The 26158-nt window shown below is 38.6% G+C and overlaps 1 protein-coding gene across 2 annotated transcripts in view; it reads right to left on the bottom strand.

The window, feature by feature from the left end:
* The window catches only part of galnt14 (polypeptide N-acetylgalactosaminyltransferase 14), a 291609-nt gene that overhangs the window by 135441 nt on the left and 130010 nt on the right, over positions 1 to 26158 (bottom strand). For both annotated transcript variants that reach the window (XM_062973041.1, XM_062973051.1), the window contains exon 2: positions 6425 to 6594. In XM_062973041.1, coding sequence (XP_062829111.1) covers positions 6425 to 6594 — 170 coding nt within the window. The remainder of the gene's footprint in view (positions 1 to 6424; positions 6595 to 26158) is intronic.

The following is a 26158-nucleotide window of genomic DNA, read 5'->3' as shown; positions in this document are numbered from 1 at the left end:
TTTTGGTGTTGGTTTTTATTAAAATGTCTAAACTCCTACATGAGTGTATAGATCAAGTTAACAAGGGGAGAGAACAGGAGATGGAATCTGCCCTTTCCAGCAGGTTCAGGCAAAAGCATGCTGCTGTATCTTGTGTGCTCTTCTTCATTAATAACATTTGTCCTCTTGGATCATAGTCTGATGTTGCATGACCATATGCATCTAGGTTTCTCAACTGTGAAAAGCCGCAGCATTGGGGACATGTATTTTATAGACAGCAACACTAAGAAAAGGTGTTTTTGGAAATTTTATTAATTTATAGTAATGTATATGCCCAGTCCATGCTCACATTTTATGTAATCCTCCCTTTATTTCTTCATTTTCTCTTTTTACTGGTACTTTCTCTTTAAAAAATAATATTTTAAAATAATCATTACATTAAAAAATAACTATTGTGAAAGGGGATTTCTCCTTCCTTTGCATTTTAACTCCATCACAAGTTACACCTATATGTTTAATTGTTCCCAAAATATCTCCTTTCATTGCTCCTGTTCCTTGAAATGAAGTACTGCATCAGCAAAGTGCAGTGGAAATTAAGGCAAGGCTCCTGGTAAGTTATAAGAAGTCCATCCTCATAGAATTTCTGCTTCAGTTTCCAAATTTCTCTAGTCATATGACTCTGTGTGCTATGAATATCATACTGTGTCCTCTGATTCTAATTCTCTACATTTTCCAGAGACTGAAATATCTTCCAGCATCAAATCTGCCGCTATGGTGATATGTGGCACTTACGCCCATTCATTTCATTGCTAGATTTCAGCAACTACAGAACTGCCTATACTGATGGGGTTTTTTTGTGTTTTCTTTTTTTGCTATGGGGCTAAGCAAATGTGTTGTGACAGTATTCTTTACTCAGTAAAACCTTCCAAAAGACTTTAAAGCTGGGAAGGAGGAGAACTTCAGAGAAGATATATTGTAGTAACATCAAATTGCTTTTCATCAATGAGTTGCATGTGGGGCAGTAATTTCAAATGCTATGAAAACACACTATAATTAGAATGCAAAAGGCACTGCCTATTAGGTCATTCTCAAAGAACAAATCAAAATTTATTCAGTAAACACAAGAAGCAGCTGTGTCAATCTCTCACAGCACTAAACATGGGTTTTAAAGAATAAGCCTAATGAAGATTCTTTTCTAAAAGATTATAAACAATTTATGGATTTTTGAGTTATAAAAATTTAATGATGTTGTAATTTGTAGTTATGGTTATCAGTAATTTAGTAAGATTATTTTGCTGGATTTCTAACAATATTTTTTTCTTTTAATTGAATTCAGGACTTGGGTCTCAGATCCCTACTGTGTTATACAACTGGCCTTCCAGATCCACTCATTTTATATCCATGGAGTCATCCATTCACTGTTTGAAAATATTCAAGGGAAAAAAGCCCATAAAACTAATATTGATTTTGTCATTTTTATAAGGAACATTGTTTTACTATGTCATTGTATATCATGGCACTTGAGAATCAAGAAATGTTAGTATCCACAGGGGGTCCTGAAACCACACCTCAGCAGCTACAAATGGTCTTTCTTTCTTCTTTTTTTCTACTTTCTGATTCTTTTTTAAAAATGCTTATCATTTTGATTGCATATTCAATTGTGTTAAAATAAATAAATAAAATAGAAAACTGCTGCCACAATTCTTTTTTTTTCACCCTCTTCCATCTTCCTTTTTTTGTTTGTTATTAGGTCATTTTATCTGTCTCTGAGGCAGGGTGGTTTGATTATTCATTCACTTAAAATTCCATTACTGCTCTGAGAAGACAAATATAAAAAATATAACACTTAGGTCATTTTGCAAAGAGAAAAACAAATCTTCAATTCGCCTTGCTTTTCATTTTTTATAATGCATTTAGACAAATATTAATTCCTTTTTCAGCTGTGCCTTCCAGTTCTCTAATATAGAGATTCCCAGAGTACAATCCACCAAACTTTGCTGACATGCAGGCATTTTACTAGGGTTTGCACTGGTCTCCCCTGAATGAAAACTGCAGATATTAATGCACTGGATTGATTTCTGGATGGTATTCTAAGTATGGAAGGTTTGCAAAAGGTAATATCCTTCATTGTTACATTTTTCCTATTGTTGCCTTACTTCTTCTTTTTTCTTTTTGCCATGCTAACAGCTGAGGTGGGGTTAGGGTTATGTTCAACAAACTGACCACAGTAAATTCAGCATCCAATATTAGCACCTTCTTTAAGGTAACAACTAATTTAGAGGCCCATCAGTTTAATTTACTGTATTCTTACCACATCTGCCCACATTTAATTTAAGCTGTTATTGCAATGATCACTCTTTCCAGTACTATTAAATACTTGTGTATCCTCTCAAAGCAGCTGCAGAAATGATCTTGACTCATTCTATATTCTCTGTGGATTGCCACTTGGCTGTCCAGTCACTGAAGTAATAAACATGTTTCATAAACACCAGTTTGTTACAGAGAGCACTTGGGTAACTTGTTGGTTATCTATCTCAAGTTTTGTTAAAAGGATTGTTCAATGAATGGTTATGATCCTTCATCCACTTGCTGACCCATGAAGAGATCTTTTGTTTCTTTTTCAACTATGAGGGGCTTGTCTCTTTAAAAGCCATTGTTATTTCAAAAGGAGTAGAATAACAAGGCATTGGAATAATTTTTCAGGGTTCCCTCTGAAGTAACAGAAAGATAAAAGGTAAAAAGACCTTATCCAACTTTGTGTAGGTTAGAAATTCCTACCTGTTTTTCACCCCAGTCGCACCCCACTTCTCTCACTTACCAATACAGGCAATCATATTTCCTCACCCACCAACTAACCCCTGAAGAATGCATAGGGATGTCATTCTTCAGTAAGTTTCTTCTCCAATGAAACAATGAATAATTTTAGCAATTTTATTCTTCCTGAAAGAAAATCTTTGAAAACCATGCAGTTTTCAAAGGCTATTTACGATTAGGGTCTTTATGCATGACTGCAACAGCTAGGCTATCCCAGGGTGATGCACTTGGATAGTGGATCAGACCGAAAGAAACAAAATTCAGCTCCACAAATGGCCACAAATCCAGAAGACACTCTGGAGTTTCCTGTAAACTCTGCAGTATCCTTCAACTTCGTTTATCTGTCAAATCTCTCAAACAGCCATCCGGGGACAGATGCATTTTCCACTGGGATTTTTTTGCCTCCTCTTTTCTTGCTGCATATGCTTTCTGCCCTTTCTACCTGCTGTTCTTGAATATCAGGACATTCCTCTTTCCGCAGATACTTACTCAAGTACAGTAGAGTCTCGCTTATCCAACATAAACGGGCCAGAAGAACGTTGGATACGCGAATATGTTGGATAATAAGGAGAGATTAAGGAAAAGCCTATTAAACATTAAGTTAGGTTATGATTTTTCAAAATAAGCATCAAAACATCATGTTATACAACAAATTTGACAGAAAAAAATAGTTCAATGTGCGGTGATGCTATGTAGTAATTACTGTATTTACGAATTTAGCACCAAAATATCACGATGTAATGAAAACATTGAATACAAAAATGCGTTGGATAATCCAGAATGTTGGATAAGCGAGTGTTGGATAAGTGAGACTCTACTGTACTTAGTTGATGGCATAGCCTCCAGAATTTAGTTCTGATATCTTCAATAATTCAAATCCCCACTTATTTGTAGAAAAGGGAAACAGACAGGATTGGTTCATTTTACGAATAGGTTCTGACCATTTCTTGATCTATCACTGACAACTTCTCTTGGAAAAATTACCAAAAACTTCAGCACATACAAAGTAAATGTGCTGGAATACAGATTCCAGATCAAAATTATGGCCGAACTAAATCTACTTTTGCCTTCAGCTGGGCAGATGGCAAATATTCCATTTGTTATTTCTCTCCAGCAATGACATACTCTCTGCTTAGCTATTAACTGACACCCATAAGGACTGTTAACTTCCCTCTGGAGGAAAGAGCAGCTGGCTAGTCTGAAAGCAAATGGAAATCTCAGCAGCACTCGCAGTTAAGCATTGATGCAATATTATCTAGTATAGATTGGTTCCTGCTTGGATTGTTCCATTAAGGATTCAGAGGGAGGGTGAAGGAGTACTTTCTACAGGAAACTGGTTTAGAAATTTCTAATTGATTTATTTATTTTCAGGCTTCTCTTCCTGTGATAGGAGATTGGTTTCCTCTGCAGCTCAGATAATACGAGCACTGTTCATGGGTTTTTAACCTTGGTTTTCAATGCTCTTATTATTCTTATTATGAATAGACCTTTAGTCTCCACAGAGGTTTGCTCCAGAACCCCTCATCGATACAAAATCTATGGATGCATAAGCCTCATCATATACAATGATTTAATAAAGTGATGTCCCTCATATAAAATGGGGAACAACTCAAATGAGGGCCAGAGAAAGCCCGAGGATATGTGAAATGACAGGCTATGCAGTGTATGTTTACACATCAGCATAGTACTCTCCATGTGGCATAGTGCTTATAATGTGGCAAAATCAAAACTTGCTTTTGAGATTTTTAAAAAACTAATATTTTTTATCCATGGTTTGTTGAATCTGTGGCTTCAGAACCCATGGATATGAAGGGTTGTATTATTGGTGCCAGGTGAGAGCATCTTACCATATATACACTGTAGGGGTGAGAGGGAACACCCATCCATGTGGGTATCCTCCAAATCTCAGAGGAATGACTGAGAGGAAAGTCTCAGATATTGATCTTATGGTATACATAAGTTTATGGTAGGTCATGAATCATAAGACTGGGGTCTTGAGTAAAGCTCTTAGCCTTCCAGTTGAACTCATGGGTCAGAACCTAGGAAATCGAGAGCAGATTGTACCTTCAAAACTTTAGAAAGAAGTTCCATCTCTTCAAGTCAAATACAACTGTCTTGGTTTCCAGTTGCACATGGCATAAATTTGACAGCACCATGTTTACAATTTCCAGATGAGACAACAACATTTACATTTCAAACTAAGTCTAGGGTAGTCCTTAACCACAGGGGTGTTTCACACCTACCATTTACATGTCCTACTCATCTGGTACATTCATCCAGAACATTTACAGCAGGGGATGGGAAAGAATGACCTGCAAGCCACTTGCAGACCCAACTTCTAATGCTCAAGCCAGCTACATCCCTAATATAGATAGGCACCCCACACTAACTAATAATCTGTTGTCAGATGTACTCCATATATCCCAAAACAGTCCCACAAAGTCTCCAAAACACAGAAACTGCAACTGGATGCAGCTTCTGATTGTGATTCTTGGTCAGCTTTGGGGTTGAAACATAGATCAAGATTCACCATTTTGAGAAGGGTGAAGTATCATCACCCTTCCTAAATTTCCCCATCCCAGATCTAGCTACATGATCCAAGCCAGGATTTGTTCAATTTTTGTGAAAGTAGCTGGATTATTTTTCTACAGTAAATATCCTCCTTTTGATGCCTTCCTGGTTTCATTTCTAAGATCATCTTAATTATTTTAGCCAGAAGGACAATAGGATATCCCTCGTACTACATTAGTTTTGGGGACTGATGCTCATTGTGATTCTCTGGAGGAATCAGCTCCTTCTGAAAGTCCTGGTTTGTTTATAAATATGACCTCTCTTGACATACTGAGTGACCTATGCCACTGCACAATACACCCTTTCCTATGCTTCTTATCAAGTATGTTCTCAGAGATTGTTGTTGTTCCTTTTCTCTATTCTCTCACATAATAATGGATTCCTCCCTGTAATCTTTGAAAAATTTGTCTTTCAATTTTTGTTTCATTTACAGTATATTTTATAGTAAACTGCCTTTAAGAAAGTTTTTTTCTCTAAAATAGGATGACATACCTATATAAAATAAAAAAATTAATGCAGTTTTATTGTTATGTATTCCACTTTCCACTCTTAAAGGAGAATCATAGTAGCTAACTATGTTAAAAAACAATACACTTGAAAATTTAAAGATAAAGATGAATACACTATGAATTATTCTAAAAATGCCATTAACTCTCTCCTGTCTTGTCAGAAGGAATAATTACAATGCACTCCTTGTACCACTATAAACCACAGAATAGGGATGGGAAGCCTGTGGCTCTCCAGCTATTGGTGAATTCCTACACCAACCAGCCCTTGTGAGCCTGGGTGATGGGATGGTTGATGGAAATGATTGTTATTGACAGCTAGATGGCCACAGATACCCCATTTTTGCCACATAACCTGAGAGTTATCAATTTCACTATCCTACAATAGGGTTGCCTTCGGGTCACCATAAGTCAGAAACAACTTGAAGACACACAGCAACAATGTGAGGAATAGTCAATGTATGTGTGTGAGAGAGATAAAGAGCTCACACAGGTGCATGCTTTAACGATAACTGTATTCTGGGATATACAAGTAGGCAAATAAGAATATAAACCTGTGATGCCTAGTGTCGCGAATGGCACGGTCACTGGGGATCCTCTCACTCTCCCGCTGGTTGAAGGCATATAGTCGATATGGGTCTTCTCCACCCTTCCACTTCCGAGCACTCAGGTATTTTCTTTCTTCAAACTGATCCCAGAGGTCATCCCAATCAATGTCGGAACCCTGTTGATATATAACCATACATGACATCAGAATTATAACCACTGATATCCAATGGGAATATTATTACTATTTCTGTTGTGCTATCATAAAAGTTATCTTCCTTGGATGAATGTTAAATTGTTCATTCTAACAAAACATGATTTACTGAATCAAATAAATTTGGACCAGCAATTGGATTTAGGCCTATGTTCCTATGTACTGAATGTTCTTGTGTAGAATGGGAAAATTGTTTTGCAGATGCTAAAGTAATACAATGCACTATCAGCTTGCCACCGAAGATGGGGGATAATATTTTTGAGTATGTCCTTATTCTTAAAAAATAATAATGCTTGATTCCCTCCACGTGGAATATGACAACAGCAAGGAACTGGCCTAGCTCTCTACTTACAGAGTGAGTTCAACATGGAGAAACACTAAAACTGCATCAGATAACACCTGCAATTAGAACTAATACAGTTCATTTTAATACTTTTCTGGATTTGATTATTCTACTGTGCAGGTTTAGTGGCAGCCAGCAAGGACTCAACCTTTCCTTGAAACAATTGATTACAACAATATACATATGTGGAGTGCTTCTGTCTGTGTTAGTCTCCTCCAGCCCCAAGAATCAATTGCTGGATCAACATGGCATACACATCATAATTCATAATAAGTTTAGCGCAAGTTGCAATGTCAGTGCAAGAAAACTCGGGAATGAAAAATGTGCTTTCTCTACATTTGGCACTTCTGTGCTGAGAAATACACTCATCATACTGATGTTTTGAGTCAGCATAACTCAGATCTGCATCAGGTAAGAATCAAAAGTATATCATCCCCACTGAAACATTTCAGGAAACACATGCAAATGCACATACCAATACACTGAAAATATGACATAGCTTTATAACATTTGGCTGCTGAAATGGAAATGAAGTTTAAATTATAGAATCCTGTAGCAATATCTGCTAGCCGGCAAGTTGCCATTGGGCATGACAAAGTGTCACAAACCTGGGACCATAAAGAAGAAGAAAGCCAACCATCCACATAAATAACTTTTCTTCTCCACCTGTTTTTGAGCTTTACTTACATACTTATTCCTAACACCACTAACCTTTGGAAACAGAACCAAACTCTACTCTTTATTTCATGCCCGAACTAAGCATATGAGAAAGATTCACAAGAAAACCCTGTCTGTCTCAAATTCTGTTATTCTCACATAAAGAAAACCTCCATTGTCTGTGAACATTCCTTAAATGACCTGGAAACCCATTTTTTGGGTTTCCAACTCACACAGAGAGGCTCCACAATCATGAAGGCTCTCACTTCTGAATATTATTCACTGAGCATTGATAGCGACGGAAATGGAAATGAAGGGATCAGGATTACTGTGCTGCCCTCCTTGTAGGTTTAAGATACATGTAAAGAGAATGCCTAAATGGGACTGAAGTCTAAACTAGACATTACACATTAGCTACATAACTACTTCAAAATATTTAGGCAACTTTACCTCATTATCCTCCCAACCATCCCCCAGTGGCATACAATATTCCCATGACAAACTCACTCTCCAATTATGCATCTTCAAGTAACCAAACAGGCAACATCCAGACACTAGAAGGAGCTATTAGCCACTTGGGAGAGAAACTCAATATGTTTTTAATTGCAGAAGTAAAACAGAGGAAAGAAGTGTGCTTACAGGGCTCTTCCGCTTCCATACATACACACAAACACGTGTAATGGACAGAGTAATGTAGGTGAAGAACTTTTACTTCCCTTGATCTAGACATAATACTCCTATTTTCTAGGGTTTTTTGCTGCAATGTAACACTGTGGATGCATGTTCCACTTGTGGTTTACTAGGTCTCCTAGATGCCTTTCATTTTTCCCATTGACAAGCCATGTGTCATCCATCCTATCTGTATGATTTCATGTTTCCTGTCTAAGTGTAATATCTTTCATTTTTCTTATCAGTTTTGATCTCGCTATCAAATCTGTCAAGGTAGTTTTGTATTATGATCTTGGTTTCTGAGGTATTTGCTACCCCAATCCCTCTGCCCTCAGATTTGATGTCATCTGCACACTTAACAAGCATGCCTTCTATTCCATTTATAAAGATGTTAAACAACACTGGGCTCAGGGCAGAACACTAGTCGCTTCTCTCCAAGAAGAAGATGAACCATTGGCAAGTACTTTCTGGATTTGGTCTGTCAACAGATCCAATGAAATATAACACAGTCTAGCACAAAGTTTACCATCTTGCCTGCCAGAATATCAAGGGTGCTTTGCCAAAAGCCCTACTGAAATCAAGATATACCAGTGATCATATTAAATTTTCTGGTTTCAGAATTGGGACCTTACTTGCTGTGTTTGCCTTTGTCTACCCCTTGCAATCTGAGGCACAGTCCCAGGCCTGAAGCTGTATTTAGCGCTCCTTACCTCAGCATTCTCATCTGCTCGAGAGTCAAACTGTCCTTTCGTGCAGCCTCACGCAATGCCTTTGTCTTCACTCTATGGAAGCTCACACAATGTGCCCCGATAACATCACATCATTACAGAACCACAACTTCTCTGATCTCAACTAGTTTGTAGTACAGAGAAATTCAAAACTGGTACAATCAGCCTGACACTATAAACGGAGTGAAAATAATAAAAAAGTGATCTTATCCAATAATTGATCTTTTTTCTTCTTCTTCTGGTTATTGTTAACTCCATATCCCAGTCCCTTTCACATACTAATAGTACAAAATGAAGCTTTTGAAACAGGCAATTTTATCCCATAATTGATTTTATTCACATCCGACAGCGCGTTTTCAAGTAATAATAAGAAGGGGAGGGGGAAAGCAATGGCTCCAACAAATGAATGGTCCGTGCCCCAAGTATCAGCTTCACTCAAGGGACTGGTTCGACATACTGCTGTAATCCTTAATATTACAGTACACATTGATTGTAAAGTTCCACTACTACTATTGCTATGAAGACCTTTTCCCTTCTTTTGAAAGTCTCTCCTACTGAGTCATTGGTAATTGAAATGTATAAAAGATCACTGTTATCTACAAGGTTGCAGATTTTCCTTTACTTCTTTCTCATTTTAAAAAAAGTACCAGGTTTAGTCATGTTTCGTTACAATCACTGACTGAAACAACCACAATGTGCTTACAACTTCTCTCGAGCAAATCTCACTGAAATGAAAAGAAGCTACACAATTCTCTGTTGTTATATCATTGTACGTTGTTGATTATCTTATTTCTTGCCTGTTTCTCTCAGTGAAAAGAGGCAGGGAACATCAGATTAAAATATAACATATAACAACAGTTAAAAACACATTACAATCATAGAGTTGGGGGAGACCTAAAAGGCCATCCAGTCCAACCCCCTGCCAAGAAGCAGGAAATTCACTGGTTAAAACATATAACATCAATTTAAAAGAACATGTAAGACCAACATGTACTTAAACAATAATTCCATATTTAAAATCCTTAAATTCAACAATCACAACTTTAAAATAATCTGAAAATGCCTGTTTTTATTTCAGACAGCAAACCATCCCCAAAATCTATGGAGAAAACATTCCAGGATTTCATGCTGATATGCAAAAATGCAAATAGGGAACTCTACTGCCACAAGTCTCTAGCCATTACTATGTCCTTCAGCATGATACTATGGTCAATTTTCAGCAGAAGCATTCCACAGCATCACCTAGAGGTCCTAGCAAATACCAAGAGAAGGTATATTTTGTCAAATGCAGTAATGTAGATACAGGAGTTTTAAACTATTCAGTTGTTTAATCTCTTCTGCCAGGTCTAGAGATGGCTAAAAAAATCATCTGGATAACAGTTACCAACCTAGTCCCAACCCTGCTATATGCCTGTGAAACATGGACAGTCTAGAGATTTCACACTCAACTCCTGGAAAGATTCCATCAGCGTTGCCTCTGAAAAATCCTGCAAATCTCTTGGGAAGACAGGCAGACAAATGTCAGCATGCTGGAAGAAGCAAAGACCACCAGCACTGAAAGGATGCTCCTATGCCATCAACTCCGATGGACTGGCCAAGTTGTCCAAATGCCTGATCACCGTCTCCCAAAGCAGTTACTCTACTCCCAACTCAAGAACGGGAGACGTAATGTTGGTGAACAGGAAAAGAGATTTAAAGATGGGCTCAAAGCCAACCTTAAAAACTGTGGCATAGACACTGAGAACTGGGAAGCCCTGGGTCTTGAGCACTCTAGCTGAAGGTCAGCTGTGACCAGCAGTGCCATGGAATTTGAAGAGGAATGAATGGAGGGCTTAAGGGAGAAATGTGCCAAAAGGAAGGCGCATCAAGCCATCCCTGACCGAGACCACCTTCCATCTGGAAATCAATGTCTTCACTGCAGTAGAACATGCGGGTCAAGAATAGGTCTCCACAGTCACCTACACATCCACTGCCAAGACGCTACACCTAAAGGACCATCATCCTTGAGCTATGAGGGCTCGCCTAAGTAAGTACCTACTTAGTCCTAGCCAACTCATGAAAATATCTCCCAGAATGTACAGGGTCGATTGTATGGAAACAGTCAATCCCCAAGGTCATTTGTACCCAAACCATGTAGGCCTTTGACCTTACCTGGAAACTAATTTTAACCAGTGCAGTGATTTTAATATTGCTGTAACACAATCATTTCCAGATGCATCAGTAACCAATCTAAATTAAGTTTCCAAACTTGGTACAGATGTAGCCCAATATACAGTGCATTCTGTGGTATGTTTCTGCTGGAAGTTGTCACTGAGTCCTGTTTGAGGACCTAGGAAATTCCTAGAGCAGATGCCTCTTTAGGAATTTTCTAGATCCCCAGGGTGACTCTATGGCAAAAGTAGTTCATTTCAACAGGGTTCAGCATTATCCATGCTTTCCTGTTTCCCAAAAAAAAAAAATCAGAAATGAAACCTCATGAATATGGGTACTGTATACTTTTTATTACTTTAAATGCTTTGTAGTTATTAATTCGCTCACATTCCTTACCCAGCATTCTTAAAAATCACAACATTCCACCTCTTTCATCATGTGTAAAATGTTAAAATATGATAATGAGTTTCAACTGAGTCTCATTTGGATTGATAATGATTTCTCTCTTTGTTGATCTTGCACTCTACCACCTTAAACTTGTGTTTTTCTGTCTGGAACTCTGCCAGATCACCATCATTTTTAATCCCCTTTAAATGTCTACTTTTGCAACCTTGAAAGACCCTTTCTATTATATTCACCATCTTTGATCTTTCCTGATGGGTCAATTTACCTTCATGTTTTTATTACTTGTATCATCTTGTCAGATCTTGGTTCACATTCTCTCCTATATCCTCCCATGTATTCACCCCCTCAATGCAATAGTCTTGGAAAGTCCATACTACAAAAATCAATTGTGCTGTCTCTCTTCTCCTTTTTAAAGGATCCTTGGAATGAATGAATATGTGTAAGTGTGTGTGTTCTTGTTGTGTGCCTTCAAATAGTTTCCAATTTATGGCAACCCTAAAGTAATCCTTTCACTGAGCATGTGTGACTTGCCCAGTGCCACCCAGTGGGTTTTCATCACCAGCCAAGCAGCAATTCAAATGATTACGCCATGTACACACACACATATACCAGGTGTTCCAAAATGTATGCAATTTAACCGCTAATACTAGTTATAGCAATTATTTGAAGGCTCCGAACATTTATATATTCATACTGAAGGATAAATATTATATAGTTTAATCTGAGTTACCAATTCCACTTTAAATTATAACTATATTTAAAAAGTTCAAATTGTTGTCTTTCTGCAACAATGAATTGTCAAAGCACAGAGTTATAAACCAAAGTTAAAACTTTATCTTGTAATTTCACAACACTTCTCTATTATTAGTATCTTTAATCCTGTTAAAAGGAATATACATTTTTGGGAGAAATGCATTTTTTCCCTCAAAAATTATGAACTATTAAAGAGTATACACATCTTTTTGGGATACACTGTGTGTTTGTGTATGTTGTTGTGTGCCTTTAAGTCATATTTGCCTTATAGCTACCTTAAGGAGAATTTATCACAGGGTTTTCTTGATGAGATTTGTTCAGAGATATGCTCTTGCTTTTCTCTGAGGAGAGAACATGATCACCTAGAGTACAATCTGGCCCAACATGTCATTTTATGTGGGCCTCCAGATGTTGGACCACAACTCTGTATTCCTCATCATTAGACATCATAACAAGAGCTGACGGGAGTTGTAAAACAGTAATACATAGAAGGTTGCAGTTTGTTCTATTTAGTCAGGATAGTTGGGTTTGAATTTAGATACAAGGCTTGTGGATATAACGTCTGGCTTTTAAAAGTCCTTTAAACTTTCCCCAACTTCAGAGCCACAAATGCTGTTGGGTTGCAACTTCCATTATCCCCAATCTATAAGGCAGATAATCAAAAGTTATGGGAGCTGTCGTTCAATAATATCTGTGGACCTAAACTGGGTAAAAACTAAAGAGCACTGACCACTATGTAAAAATATTATAGTTGGACCTCTGAGTCATAGATTTTCTGTCCACTAATTCAATGACCCTTTAAGGCAATCATAAGGCTGATACGGCCCTAATGAAAATGAATTTGATACCCCCGACTTAGTGGGTTTCCATGGTCAAGCAAAGTTTCAAACTCTGGCCTCCAAATCACCCACTGTAATTCTATGGTATGCCTCTGGTCCAAGTATAAACAGGCTATAGAGTTCATGACTATCCATGGTTTCAGGTATCCATCAGGTATCTTGTGAATAGAGGGGTCATATTGTACATATTCTTTTCTCTTTCACCTGATTTGCCATATTTTCAAGCAAGATAAAGACGAGCTACACATTCATGTTGTATTCCAAAACCTGAATGCTGCCTCATTTTGCCCCATGCCTTTTCCCATACTGATCATAGCCCTTTCTGTGGGCACCATTCTTTTCCAAGCTCTGATCTTCTTCTGAAAGGTTAATTATTCTCCAGTACATTGAGACCCTTGGAACGGAACAATATGACTCCAGTCATGCACAGATCTTCATTTCACACACATCTGTTGTGCAAAAGGACTGACATCTGATCATAAGAAATAATTTTGATTTCAGCTACCTAAATAGTATTCCTATCACTATCATGTCTACATAGATACATGTATAATACTGGAGCAATAATAAGAAAACAAGATAGTTGATCTTGATACCCTTAATATTAATCCAGCCTGGATTACATAATTTAATTACATGCAGTTCTATAAAAATCAGGCAAGAGCTTATTCTCATATCCCAAGACTAGTCTGCGGCTGATAGCAATTGAAAAATATATATCTTGACTTGCAAACATAGTACACTTGACAAGGAGAATAAACATGGACACTCGCAATGTCATTTTTACTCATTTCTTCATTGTTATAGTTTCCTTCGTTTCCCATGCTAAAGTTACAGATGAAAAGAATTATCTCATGGAAGTAAGGGAGCTAAGGATTTCAGGACATAAAGCATTGCAGGATGTTCCATTCATTATTAAGGCCACTCCAGCCCACCAGGCTATTTGCAAGTGGAAGGATATATGTAACGTCTTTGCAAGGTTTTGGTAGGAGTCCAATATATTGTGCAATCAATATAGTTGTTGTTTTTTTTAAGGCTCCTTGTAAAACATGATTTATCAATGCAGTAAAGATCAGGGGAAGTTGCATCAAATGAATCCTGGAAACACTTATGGCTCAAAGATTTATAAAGGCTGACATCAGGCCCCAGAATTCAGACTTCGTCAATGTGACTGACAAAACTAAAACAAATATTTATTTCACACTGGGCACGATCCAGCCATACCTAAGGGCTTTATGTTTCTATGTAATTCGACAGCAAAAGTAACACATGGTTAAAACCTGTCCATTAAAATAAATAGGACATTAAATGCTAAACTCTAGTTGAATTGTACTGCTGTTTTGTGAAAAGTATAGCTACAGAGGAAGGTAACATGTGATCCCATAGAGCTTTTGACTTTAATTTGTGTCAGCTGCAGCCCAAAAGGTGAAAGCTAATGGGAATCCAATAGACAGTCCCTGAGTTACAAATTATTTTCCAAGCTGGAATTACACTTAAAAAATGTACCTGTTCTGACTTACATACAAATTCAACTTAAGAATAAACCTACAGAACCTATCTTGTTCGTAACTTGAGGACTGCCTGTATGTGGAAGTTCCCATCTCCACATTATAAAGTTTATACCTTTTACTGGCTTTCTTTTCTTTTCTTTTTTTTGTTTTGTTTTACTATGTATCATGTCACTCTTTTATTCTATTTGCATTTTATTGTGGTGAGCACCTTTGAATACTATTTGGTGTAAGATAGAATAGAAATATTTACAAATAAACGGTTCCAGCCCAGCTTGACTGTCTGAATGTATCTTCCCCACGACCTTCTGGCAAACAAACTAGTAAAATGTGGGCTAAACAAAACTACAGTTAGGTGGATCTGTTAGGGTGCTCACCAATGCATCGTCTTCATCATGGAAAGAAGTGACAAGTGGAGTGCCGCAGGGCTCCATCCTGGGTCCAGTTCTGTTCAACATCTTTATTAACGACTTAGACGAAGGGTTAGAAGGCACGATCATCAAGTTTGCAGACGACACAAAACTGGGAGGGATAGCTAACACTCCAGAAGACAAGAACAGAATTCAAAACGATCTTGACAGACTAGAGAGATGGGCCGAAACTAACAAAATGAAGTTCAACAGGGACAAATGCAAGATACTTCACTTCGGCAGAAAAAATGGAAATCAAAGATACAGAATGGGGGATGCCTGGCTTGACAACAGTGCGTGCGAAAAAGACCTCGGAGTCCTCGTGGACAACAAGTTAAACATGAGCCAACAATGTGATGCGGCAGCTAAAAAAGCCAATGGGATTCTGGCCTGCATCAATAGGGGTATAGCGTCTAGATCCAGGGAAGTCATGCTCCCCTTCTATTCTGCCTTGGTCAGACCACACCTGGAATACTGTGTCCAATTTTGGGCACCGCAGTTAAAGGGAGATGTTGACAAGCTGGAAGGCATCCAGAGGAGGGCGACTAAAATGATTAAGGGTCTGGAGAACAAGCCCTATGAGGAGCAGCTTAAAGAGCTGGGCATGTTTAGCCTGCAGAAGAGAAGGCGGAGAGGAGACATGATAGCCGCGTACAAATACGTGAAGGGAAGTCATAGGGAGGAGGGAGCAAGCTTGTTTTCTGCTGCCCTGCAGACTAGGACACGGAACAATGGCTTCAAACTACAGGAAAGGAGATTCCACCTGCACATCAGGAAGAACTTCCTCACTGTGAGAGCTGTTCGGCAGTGGAACTCTCTGCCCTGGGCCGTGGTGGAGGCTCCTTCTTTGGAGGCTTTTAAGCAGAGGCTGGATGGCCATCTGTCGGGGTGCTTTGAATGCGATTTCCTGCTTCTTAGCAGAGGGTTGGACCCATGAGGTCTCGTCCAACTCTACTATTCTATGATTCTATGATCCCCTATGACCCAGCTCAGAGATTAAGATCATCTGGGGAGGCCCTGCTTTCAGTCCCATTTGCCTCGCCAACGCAGCTGGCGGGGACGAGAGACAGGGCCTTCTCAGTGGTGGCCTCTTGACTGTGGAACTCCCTCCCCAGAGACATCAGATCAGCCCCCTTCCTTCTAGCCTTCAGAAAGAAAGTAAAAAAAATGGCTTTGGGATCAGACTTTTAGTAATTAGTATAGTGCAATAATAGACTTGGAATAATGTATAATTGATGACGGAATGGTCTTGGATTATGATTTTCAGATGATGTGACTTTAATTTTAAATGTGATTTTTTAAATGTTTAATGTGTATTAATTTTAAATTTTAATTGATATTTTAGTCTTTGCTGGACGTATTTTTAAGGCATCGAATGGTTGCCATATGTAAGCCGCTTTGAGTCCTCTTCAGGGTAGAGAAAGGCAGGATAGAAATAAGGTAAATAAATAAACAAGTGCACAGTCAGCCCTTCACATTCACTGAGATACAGAATCCCCACAATAGTGACAAACTACACATTAAAATGCTATATTTTTTATCTGAGAGAACATTTTGTCAGGAATCTATGTTTCTATGGTCAACTAGAAATTTACAATGGAACATCAGTTGAGGACCTAGAGAATCCCTCAAGATGTTCTTCATAGGAAACATTTCCCTATCTCCCAGTTTGCTCCTGCAGAATTCTGGAGTTTAAGGAAGCCAAGGATCTCTCTAGTTGAGAATTCCACAGGCCTCTTCCTAAACTATATTTCCCAGAATAATGCAAGGGTTAGTCACACTATGAGAAAACAAGTGCCTCCGCTTTATAACGCTAAGGTGACATTGTCCCTAGAGGTTTCTAGAGAGAACGCTTTAATCAAATCTGCAAAAGACAAATCTGCAAATGAGGAAGGCTGACTGTACTTTTATTGGGAATAGGAAAATGTTTGCTTGACTTGCCATTTGAAGGATCTACATTGAAGCAAATAAAAATATTAGTCTGTTAAACCGGGGCAGCAATTGTATACACACAATCTGGAGAGCTAGCCATGTTTGCTCAAAGGCTCTTACATAACTGTTTAAGATACATGGGCGGCACAAATCACTGCACTATCTCTTGTGAATGGCCTGATACATACATCTCCCCCCATCTCCATCTCCAAAATGTCCCCGTCCAATTTGCCTCGTATGCATTGATGGCAGAGTTCAAGAAATATGCAGTACATGGTTTTCTTGATTGCCTGTCTCAGTTCATTGCCTGCCTCCTCAAGGTGACCTATGGGCTAATCTCTAAAGAAAAGGGCTTTGGTACTGTGTAATCTGGCTTGATAAAAACAGGCTAGATGACTTTCTGGCCACCATATAGCCCTGGCATTTTAGGACTGTCTTGAAGGAGTAATTATCATGCAAAGCTACAGATAACTTACCTGTTCCTTGATTACTGATAAGGGAATGGTATGAATATTATACACTAAAGCAGAGAAAAACCCCTTCTCTCATCCAGGACAGCACATCAGTTATGGATTATTGGATAAGATCTTCATTATAACATTTCCACCATGTATTATCTCTTCTTCCTCTCAAGCAGAATTCTGTCTGGGGACTTATTTAACTGATGTGCAGAAATCTAAATTTAATTTATTATGATCTAACTCACTTTAAGTTCCAAATTAGCATGCACTAGAGAAGGATCAAGTCAATACTCTACTTGCCTTTCTATTTATCTTCCACACAGCTCCTCTCTTGGTATTTCATATTCATTTTCTCTTATGTACTGGTGATAAATTTTATTTTTTCTCCTTAGAAATTAGGCCATTTTTCTTTCAATGCTGCAGCTTAATAGCCAGTATTAATTATATGAAACTGTGAGTTAATAAAGAATTTGAGAGACTGAGAGCAGTTCCAGCAGAATGATAGGGTGAGGAGAGGAATCTTCGCCCAGAATCTGCCTCACTAGCTATTAAAATTAAAAGATATATTTCAGGAGCAGGGGGACCTTGCTGAGTTTTCAAACTTCCTATAAAAGTTCAGATGTTGGGGTATACAGTAAAAAAGCAACTTGGCAAAGGCTCTTCTAGTCCAGACAAACAGTTTTAAGTTTCAAGATCTGAAAGGTTTGCTTTTTTTGGCGCTGCATCTCTCAGAATTCTCAGCCATCAGAGCCAGTGGTCATGTCAGTTGAGAGATTATGGGTGAATGGAGGGCTTAAGGGAGAAACGTGCCAAGAGGAAGGCCCGTCAAGCCAACCCTGACCGGGACCACCTTCTACCTGGAAACCGATGTCCTCACTGTGGTAGAACATGCAGATCAAGAATAGGTCTCTTCAGCCGCCTACGGACACACCCCCAAGACAACAGAAATGGAAGACAATCGTCCTCGAACTACGAGGGATCGCCTAAGTAAGTAAGAAAGAATGTATACTGTAGAAGTAATGCAGTTTGATGCCTCCTTAACTCTCATGGCAGAGAAGACTAAAAATCTAGCAAAACTACAATTCCAGTGTCATCTCCTCAGTTAGCATCCTTTCCCTCTTACTACTGCTGTTGCCCAGTAGCTGTTTGACCTGTTTATGCTGAATCTACATTGCCAAAACTGTTTTAGATGGGTCTACACTGACCATTGCCTTCTACACAGTCATTTAATCTGGGTCAGAACATGGATTTAAGAGATCTAGTTCACTGCAGAGTGCCTACATAAGCACCATACTAAGTGGCTGGAAGCTGCAATGGTGGCCACAAAGACCCACTTCAGTACAGATTGATCCAATCCACGAAATAATGTTATTTCCTACTTCCTCCAGTGAGATGCACTGGGAAGAAGAAGCCTATCTGATGAGAAGAAGCACTACAAAGACAGAAAGGGAAATTGAGCATTCCCATAGGACTGTTGAGATTTCCTCTTTGGGGGAGAGTTTTTTTTCCCTTCTGTCTGAGCTTTGCATCTCGTTTCTTTCCCTGAATGCTTTAGCATTATCTCTGACTCCATAAGTGTTCCAAGTGTTGCTTTCAGATTCCTGCATTACATGAGATAAACATTGATGGGCTTCAGTAGATTTTATGACTTGATCTGGAGGTTCTGGTGAGCTTTTTAAAAACACATTATTTCTGGCTGGATGTGTGTTGCAGCACACATTGGGAGTGTATGTTTTGTAGACACCTTGACTTCAAACTGGTTTCAAGCTGGATTTTAGCACCTGTGTAGAAGAGCCCTTAGCCTGGCTCCTTAGCAAAAGCCTGTCTAAAATGAAAAACCCTACCAATAGAATGCATGCTGTCAGTATCGCCTCTTGCCTCACAAGATGGCATCACTATGGAAAGACCATGTCACAATGTGGGCAAACACATACCAACTTTGAATTTCAAAAGCTTTATGTAAACATACACACATTGATATATATACACATTGATGGACATCACTACATTCTATTTCAAGCTAGGATATATTTTAGGCTATATCAGGCTGCAATACACCCACCCATTTCCAATTGATATAGCATATAACATGCATCTAATACACAATACAGGAAAGTTTTTAGGGAAAGTAACAACAAATCTGTTACTTTACATTACAAATTAAAAAAATGACACATAGAGGGTTTTTCCCCACTCTCCTCCCTTCATAACCCTCTCTTGTGTATTAAAGAGCTGATTCACAAAACACATTATTTCAGTGCACAAATGCAGTGTCAATTTTTTCTGGACACTATCATGAAGGAAAATGTATATTCCACTAGTTGCTAAGGGCTTCTGGGAGTTGTGGTTCCAAAAAAGAAACTTTTCTAAACTTAAGCTATTTGGTCAGATAACTCCCTAATATATGCTTTTTCTGTCTTACTGAGTCTTATGAAGATCAACAACAAACTGATCATCTCCAGATGGACCACCAGATGCCCAGGGCTACATAACCTCTCTCACAAGTTACCTTTTCCAGATTTGACAAGATACTTTATCTAGGCACATGTTATAGATGCAAACTGTATGAAGACAAAGGCTAGTAAAGAAAAATGCAGCATTTTGTTGGATTTTATAAGATAGTATATAAAAGATGCAAGCAAAAGCTTTCAAAGGTAATAAAATGAAGAGCATGCCTCAAATCTAACAAAAAAAGTTAGCGGAGATGCCCCTTGATCTGAATCACACTGATGTGTACGAATGCACATTTAGATTCACAGGCAAAGGAGAAGAATGAAATAATAGTCTGTCAGAGCCAGACTAATCACATTGTCAGTTAGAGCTTCAACTGACAGCGACAGTTGCAGTTCATCTGAGGACAGTGGGATCTTACATTTTAAAAAAATAGTGAAAAACTCTGCAAAAAGATATTAGATTTAGAAAAAGAAAGAAGAACCCATAAATGCAATGCTTTGAATATGCCAGTAACAACAACCTTTTGAGGGATTACTCAAGACTGTTCATCCTAATATACAGGTGAATGTGAGCTGTCTTCTGAGGAAGAGAGCTACCTTGTGGCATAGATTAATATTCCTGGATCCCCTAGAAATCAATTAGATGGGGCCCCATTGGGATAACAGAAATCTTTGAAAGGATGAGCTTTATTCATTTACATTGGAAGTGAGCAGTGCTTTATCAGAAATCAATCTGGTGGACTGAGTCTCCTTCCCTACCTCTACTGTCCATTAAACTCAGAAAAATGTCCTCTTTACAGGGAGATAGGTACTTGGAGGAATGAGAACCCATATGGCTTAATTCCACCTTCTGTGTATGGGAGTGGAAACCCAACACTTCTCAACAGAAATTCTCCCTTATTACAAGTGATATCTGACATCATCCCTCAGCAGTGGAGGGCACACTCAGAGAACAGCTGCCTCCTCTTTACCTACTCTCTAAGTTGCTTCCTTGGGAACACCTGTGGCTTTAAACAAAAACAAGAAAGGCAAGTCTTTTACTGTGACAACACATTAAAAATTGAAACTCTCTAAGCTCGGAGACATACTTCTGTGCCTGCCTCTTAAATCAAGGCTCCGAATAGAAGGGGGGAGGGAAAGGGGCGATGGAGAAGGAGCAGGTCATTAGCAGTAAAGACTACAATTTTCCAGCAATTGTTAATGCTTTGTTTATGTGGGTTTCCATGAATATGACATTTTAATGGCACAATAATTGTGTGATTACAGTGCAACACGGATTGCCAGAGCAAGAAAAGAGCAGCTCAGACCGATGCCTGCTGTGGGCTCTTCAGTTCTCCCTGAAGCCTGCAGACAGATAACTACAGGATTTCCATTCCAGACTGTCAAACCAGCAAATACCCTCACCGATGAGGACCCACTCCTTTGCACCACAATGCTGTCATAAATTTATTTAGTCACAGGTGCTGCAGGCAGTGGGTCAAACCTTTCTCTTTTTCTCACTTACAATTTAATGGGCTTAGGAGCCATAGACAACAATCAAGCTGTTATTAAGAAGAGATGCATTTTTCTTGTGTTACTGAATAGAGAGCTTCTTTCTACTATGCTTCATACTTCTGGGTACCTCTGAAAAGGGATCTAAACAACAGTCCAGAAGTAGAAATCATCAGCAGCTTTCATACCACAACTCAGCCCCTGGTGGCACAATGGGTTAAACCCTTGCCCCAGCAGGACTGCTGACTAATACGAGTAGGTCAGCGGTTCACATTTGTGGAGAGCGGGTGAGCTCCCTCTGTCAGCTCCAGCTCCCCATGTGGGGACATGAAAGAAGCCTCCCACAAGGATGGTAAAACATCAAACATCTGGGCATTCCCTGGGCAACATCTTTGCAGATGGCCAATTCTCTCACACCAGAAGTGACTTGCAGTTTCTCAAGTCACTCCTAAAATGAAAAAAATGCCACAATGCCTAGAATTCCTCAACATCAGTTATGTTGCTGTTTGTTGGAATCACAGACGCCTTAAAGGGCCAGACTTAAAAGTGTCTTCAAAGCAGAGTTTATTGAAACAAAAGGAAAAGGACACAGGGATACTCAAATGCAGTTCCACTGGTCAAAAACTTAAAAAACCAAACCAGACCTGGTTCAAAAGGATAAACAGAAATGTAATCCAGATCAACTGGATGCAAAAAGCAACAAGTCAAACAAAGTGCTCTAAGGCAAAACAAAAGGCACAGTACACAAATGGTTAACAGAGGGAGTTGCAAGAAAAGAAGCGTCATCAGCCGAAGTCCAAGGTTGAAGCACAAGGAATCCAAAGCAGCGTTGCTCCAATGTCTGCAGAAGCAGCGTCTCCAGCCAAACCGGTTCAGGTACAAACTGCAGATCCAAACATGAAACAGGCAGCAGAAAGACTGCAAGAAACTTTCCCACTATCCAGCACACTAACACACATCAACACCTAGCCTTCTGCAAAGACCCCTCAACCCTGAACCCACTTTTATCTACAAACCATTATCAGAGGATGAACTGACCACCGCCCCGTCACCATCTCCCACAGCTGCTCCCAGCTCTTCACGTGAATTCCTTTGACTCTCCCTCCAATTCCTCCATCTCCTGTCAAGACTTAGATCCCCCCAAGAATACGTTGGATCCCCTGATTGCCAGTCTTCACTCCCAGAAAACTCCATAAAGGCACCACTAGTTGTTGGTGTCTCACAAATAGCTTGCACTTCTCTTATCTTAGTCCAATACATGGTGTCTCCTTCTTCTCCTTCACTCATTGACCCATCATCCCCAGGGAATCCCTCAAACAACTCCACATCTGTAGGTGCTATAAGTATGTCCCGGATCCTCTTTCTGTTGCTCTTCATCAGATTCCTACTCCTGAGTAACCCTTTTTCCCTTCTGGCACCCATACTACTGTTTGGAACGTTACTCACAGGCTCTACTACAACACTGTTGTTGTTGTCATTGCTTTTGTTATTTTAGATCTCATTATTTTCCTCATCTAGGAACCAAAATGGCTTAAAACAGACACAGCTTTAAAATCTGTATCATACAAAAACTTAAAAATATCATTAAAATACATAGTAGATCCTCATTTCCACAGATTCTGCATCATCACCATCGTTGTTGTTGTTGTTGTTGTTGTTGTTGTTGTTGTTATAATATAATGTATATCCTGCTTTATATCCCCAGAACGGGACTCAAAGCGGCTTAAAATAAAAGCATCAACATAACTATTTTAAATATACAAATATACAATCATTAAAACAGATATCAATATAACAATATTAATGATTTCCTGGTTAAAATCATTAAAACAAATTCAAAGTTAAAACCACAGCACCCTCTAAATTTTTTTTTTATTGTAATTTTTATTGAGTTTTCAGTGTCACACTAACAAAAACAACACAGACAACACAAACAATTTTGTAAGGGAAGAGGAGTGATAATAATACTAATGAAAAGAAAAAGAGTGAGAGATTTAAAATACATATATATATATATATATATATATGTATATAGATTACACAAAAAAAGAAAAAAAAAAAGAAAAAAAAAACACTAATACACATATAACATGTTTGTCCTTCCATTCGTCCCTTAAATTGATCTTAAGAACTTTCATCTTTAAAAGCCTGTCTAAATTAAAAGGTTTTGGCCTGCCATTGGAAGGGCAGCAGGGAGGGGCCATGTTGGCTTCCCTGGACAAGGAGTCCCAGAGTCAAGGGGCAGCCATCAAGAAGACCCTCTCTCTCTCTCTTGTTCCCACCAACTGAGCTTGAGATGGAGGTGGGATCAAGAGAAGAGCCTCTCCTAAAGACCTCAGGGCCCGGACAGGTTTGTTCACGCAAATATGGTCAGACAAATAGCCTGGACCTGAACCATTTAGGGTTTTAATGGTAATGGTAATAACCGGCACTTTGAATTGTGCCCGGAACAGATCTACCTACAGGTTCAACCATCCAAGGCTTGAAAATATCATTAAAAAATCCAGTAAGCAAATCTTAATTTTGCTATTTTACGTAAGAAATATCGCTTTACCATGCTATTGCATATAATGGGTATTCACAGATTTTAGTATCCATGGGGGGAACCTGAAATCAAAACCCATCACCCATTACAGGACCCACTGTAAAAATAGTAAATTCTGTCTTTAAATAATCCAGCTCTTGCTTGAATTTGCAATTAAGAGGGCAACAATACCAGAGGGACTAAAGCCCATCTGATCTTGAAAGCTATGTAGGGTCAGACATGTTGGTAACTGGACGGGAGACACCCAACAAATACCAGGAGCTGTAGGCATTCCAGAAGAATGAGCTGGCAAAACCAACTCTGAGTATTCTTTGCATAAGAAAACCCTATGAAATTCATGATGTCACCATGGATTTCCCCTCCCTTCTCAATCAGCCCACCCAGTATATTATTTTTTCTGGCTAGCAACTTATTTGAGAATAACCCAAAGGGAAAAAAACAGTTATCAAATATGCCTAAATGTATTAAGACCTGAAGTAACAAAGTTTCCTTCCTGAGGGTCAGTGAGATGCCTGAAAAAGCAAATCCCTGACTGCTCTCATTTCCTTTTGCAGTTGCTATATTCCCCAAGGAAAGAAACTTTCTTTTCCAAAACACATCAACCTTAATAAATTGAGGCACTTCTGAAAACTGCTTCTCCTCTGGTCATTTACTTCATTCAACGCTTGTTGTTTTAACAGTAAATTTTGTAGACACATTCACAAGGTTGAAGTTGCTACTAGTGCTTGTGGCAGAAGGCGATACAAGTGAATTGTTGCCCGGTTAATTACAAATTCAAAGAAGAGCTGGATTACTCAAAAACAAAATATACTGAAGATACCCAAAGCACTCTTTCATCTATATGTATATGTGTGTGTGTGTTTTATATAGTTCCAATCCCCTTCCCCAATTATTTTGGTACCAAACAGTGACTCACATTATCACTATAACTTAAAACTTATTTCTGGTAAATATAATGCAGTGAATGGTATACAGCAGAGAAGCATTCCAACTCTTCTGCCACCCCAAGACTGTGGAACGACCTGGCGGAAGAGCTCTGACAGCTAAATGAGTCGTCGGAATCTAAAACACATTTGATTATTTCTTCCAGCAGGCCAAGCCAGCCAGTTTTCATCATGAATTTTGTGTATATAACTTGTGTCCACTATATTTTAATCAATGCTCTGCGTATTTTAATATTTTTTTTGTAAATACATATATGTATGTTTTAATATGTGTATTTTATATAATGATTACAGTAGAGTCTCACTTATCCAACATTCACTTATCCAACATTCTGGATTATCCAACACATATTTGTAGTCAATGTTTTCAATGCATTGTGATATTTTGGTGCTAAATTCGTAAATATAGCATTAATGTGTAATGAACTACTTTTTCTGTCAAATTTGTTGTATAACATGATGTTTTGGTGCTTAATTTGTAAAATCACAATCTATTTTTATGTTTAATAGGCTTTTTCTTAATCTCTCCTTATTATCCAACATATTCGTTTATCCAATGTTCTGCCGGCCCCGTTTATGTTGGATAAACTCTACTGTATGTCTTTTTAGCTATGTTATAACCCGTCACAAGGAGAGATGGACAAGAAATAAAATTATTATTATTATTACTATTATTCTACTGATGGGACCCAGCATCCTTTCACAGTCAGGCCCCAAACTAATTCTATCCCAGCTATCCTTGGCTGGAGTGTGCTCCAGGCTGAAAGATGCAAGATGGCCTCTTGAAGATTACACCATACAGATACAAAGAAAATCAAGAACATCCTTCCCCTTCCCCCACACAGCTATAAGAAGTGTACAAGAAAGTTCACGAAAGTTCAAGAAAGCTATAAGAAAGTTCTCAATAGAGGGAAATTAATTCCTCTCAGACTTCATATACTTTCTCAGCCTTAAATTGCCAAGATAACACAAAATGTATTTTACAAGTTGAGTAATACAAGTTGACTCTTTCTCTACACTGGCCAGATTTTGGTTACTCATCTCCCTGGTAAAGCAAAGTTGTAGAGCAGATATTTTAGGAGCACATGTACATCAATTCATAGTAGCTACAAAAATGTGAACATCATCTACCTTCTAGATGTAGTTGACCTGAAGAATACCTAAATGGCATATCCAACAAGGTATGCTGAGGGATGTGCTCTAAAGATATCTTGAGGGCTGCATTATATCCACCTGTGG

This window comes from Anolis carolinensis, chromosome 1, assembly GCF_035594765.1.
Source record: "Anolis carolinensis isolate JA03-04 chromosome 1, rAnoCar3.1.pri, whole genome shotgun sequence".
In the NCBI taxonomy this organism is placed as follows: domain Eukaryota; kingdom Metazoa; phylum Chordata; class Lepidosauria; order Squamata; family Dactyloidae; genus Anolis; species Anolis carolinensis.
This window is presented reverse-complemented; position numbering and strand designations above follow the sequence as displayed.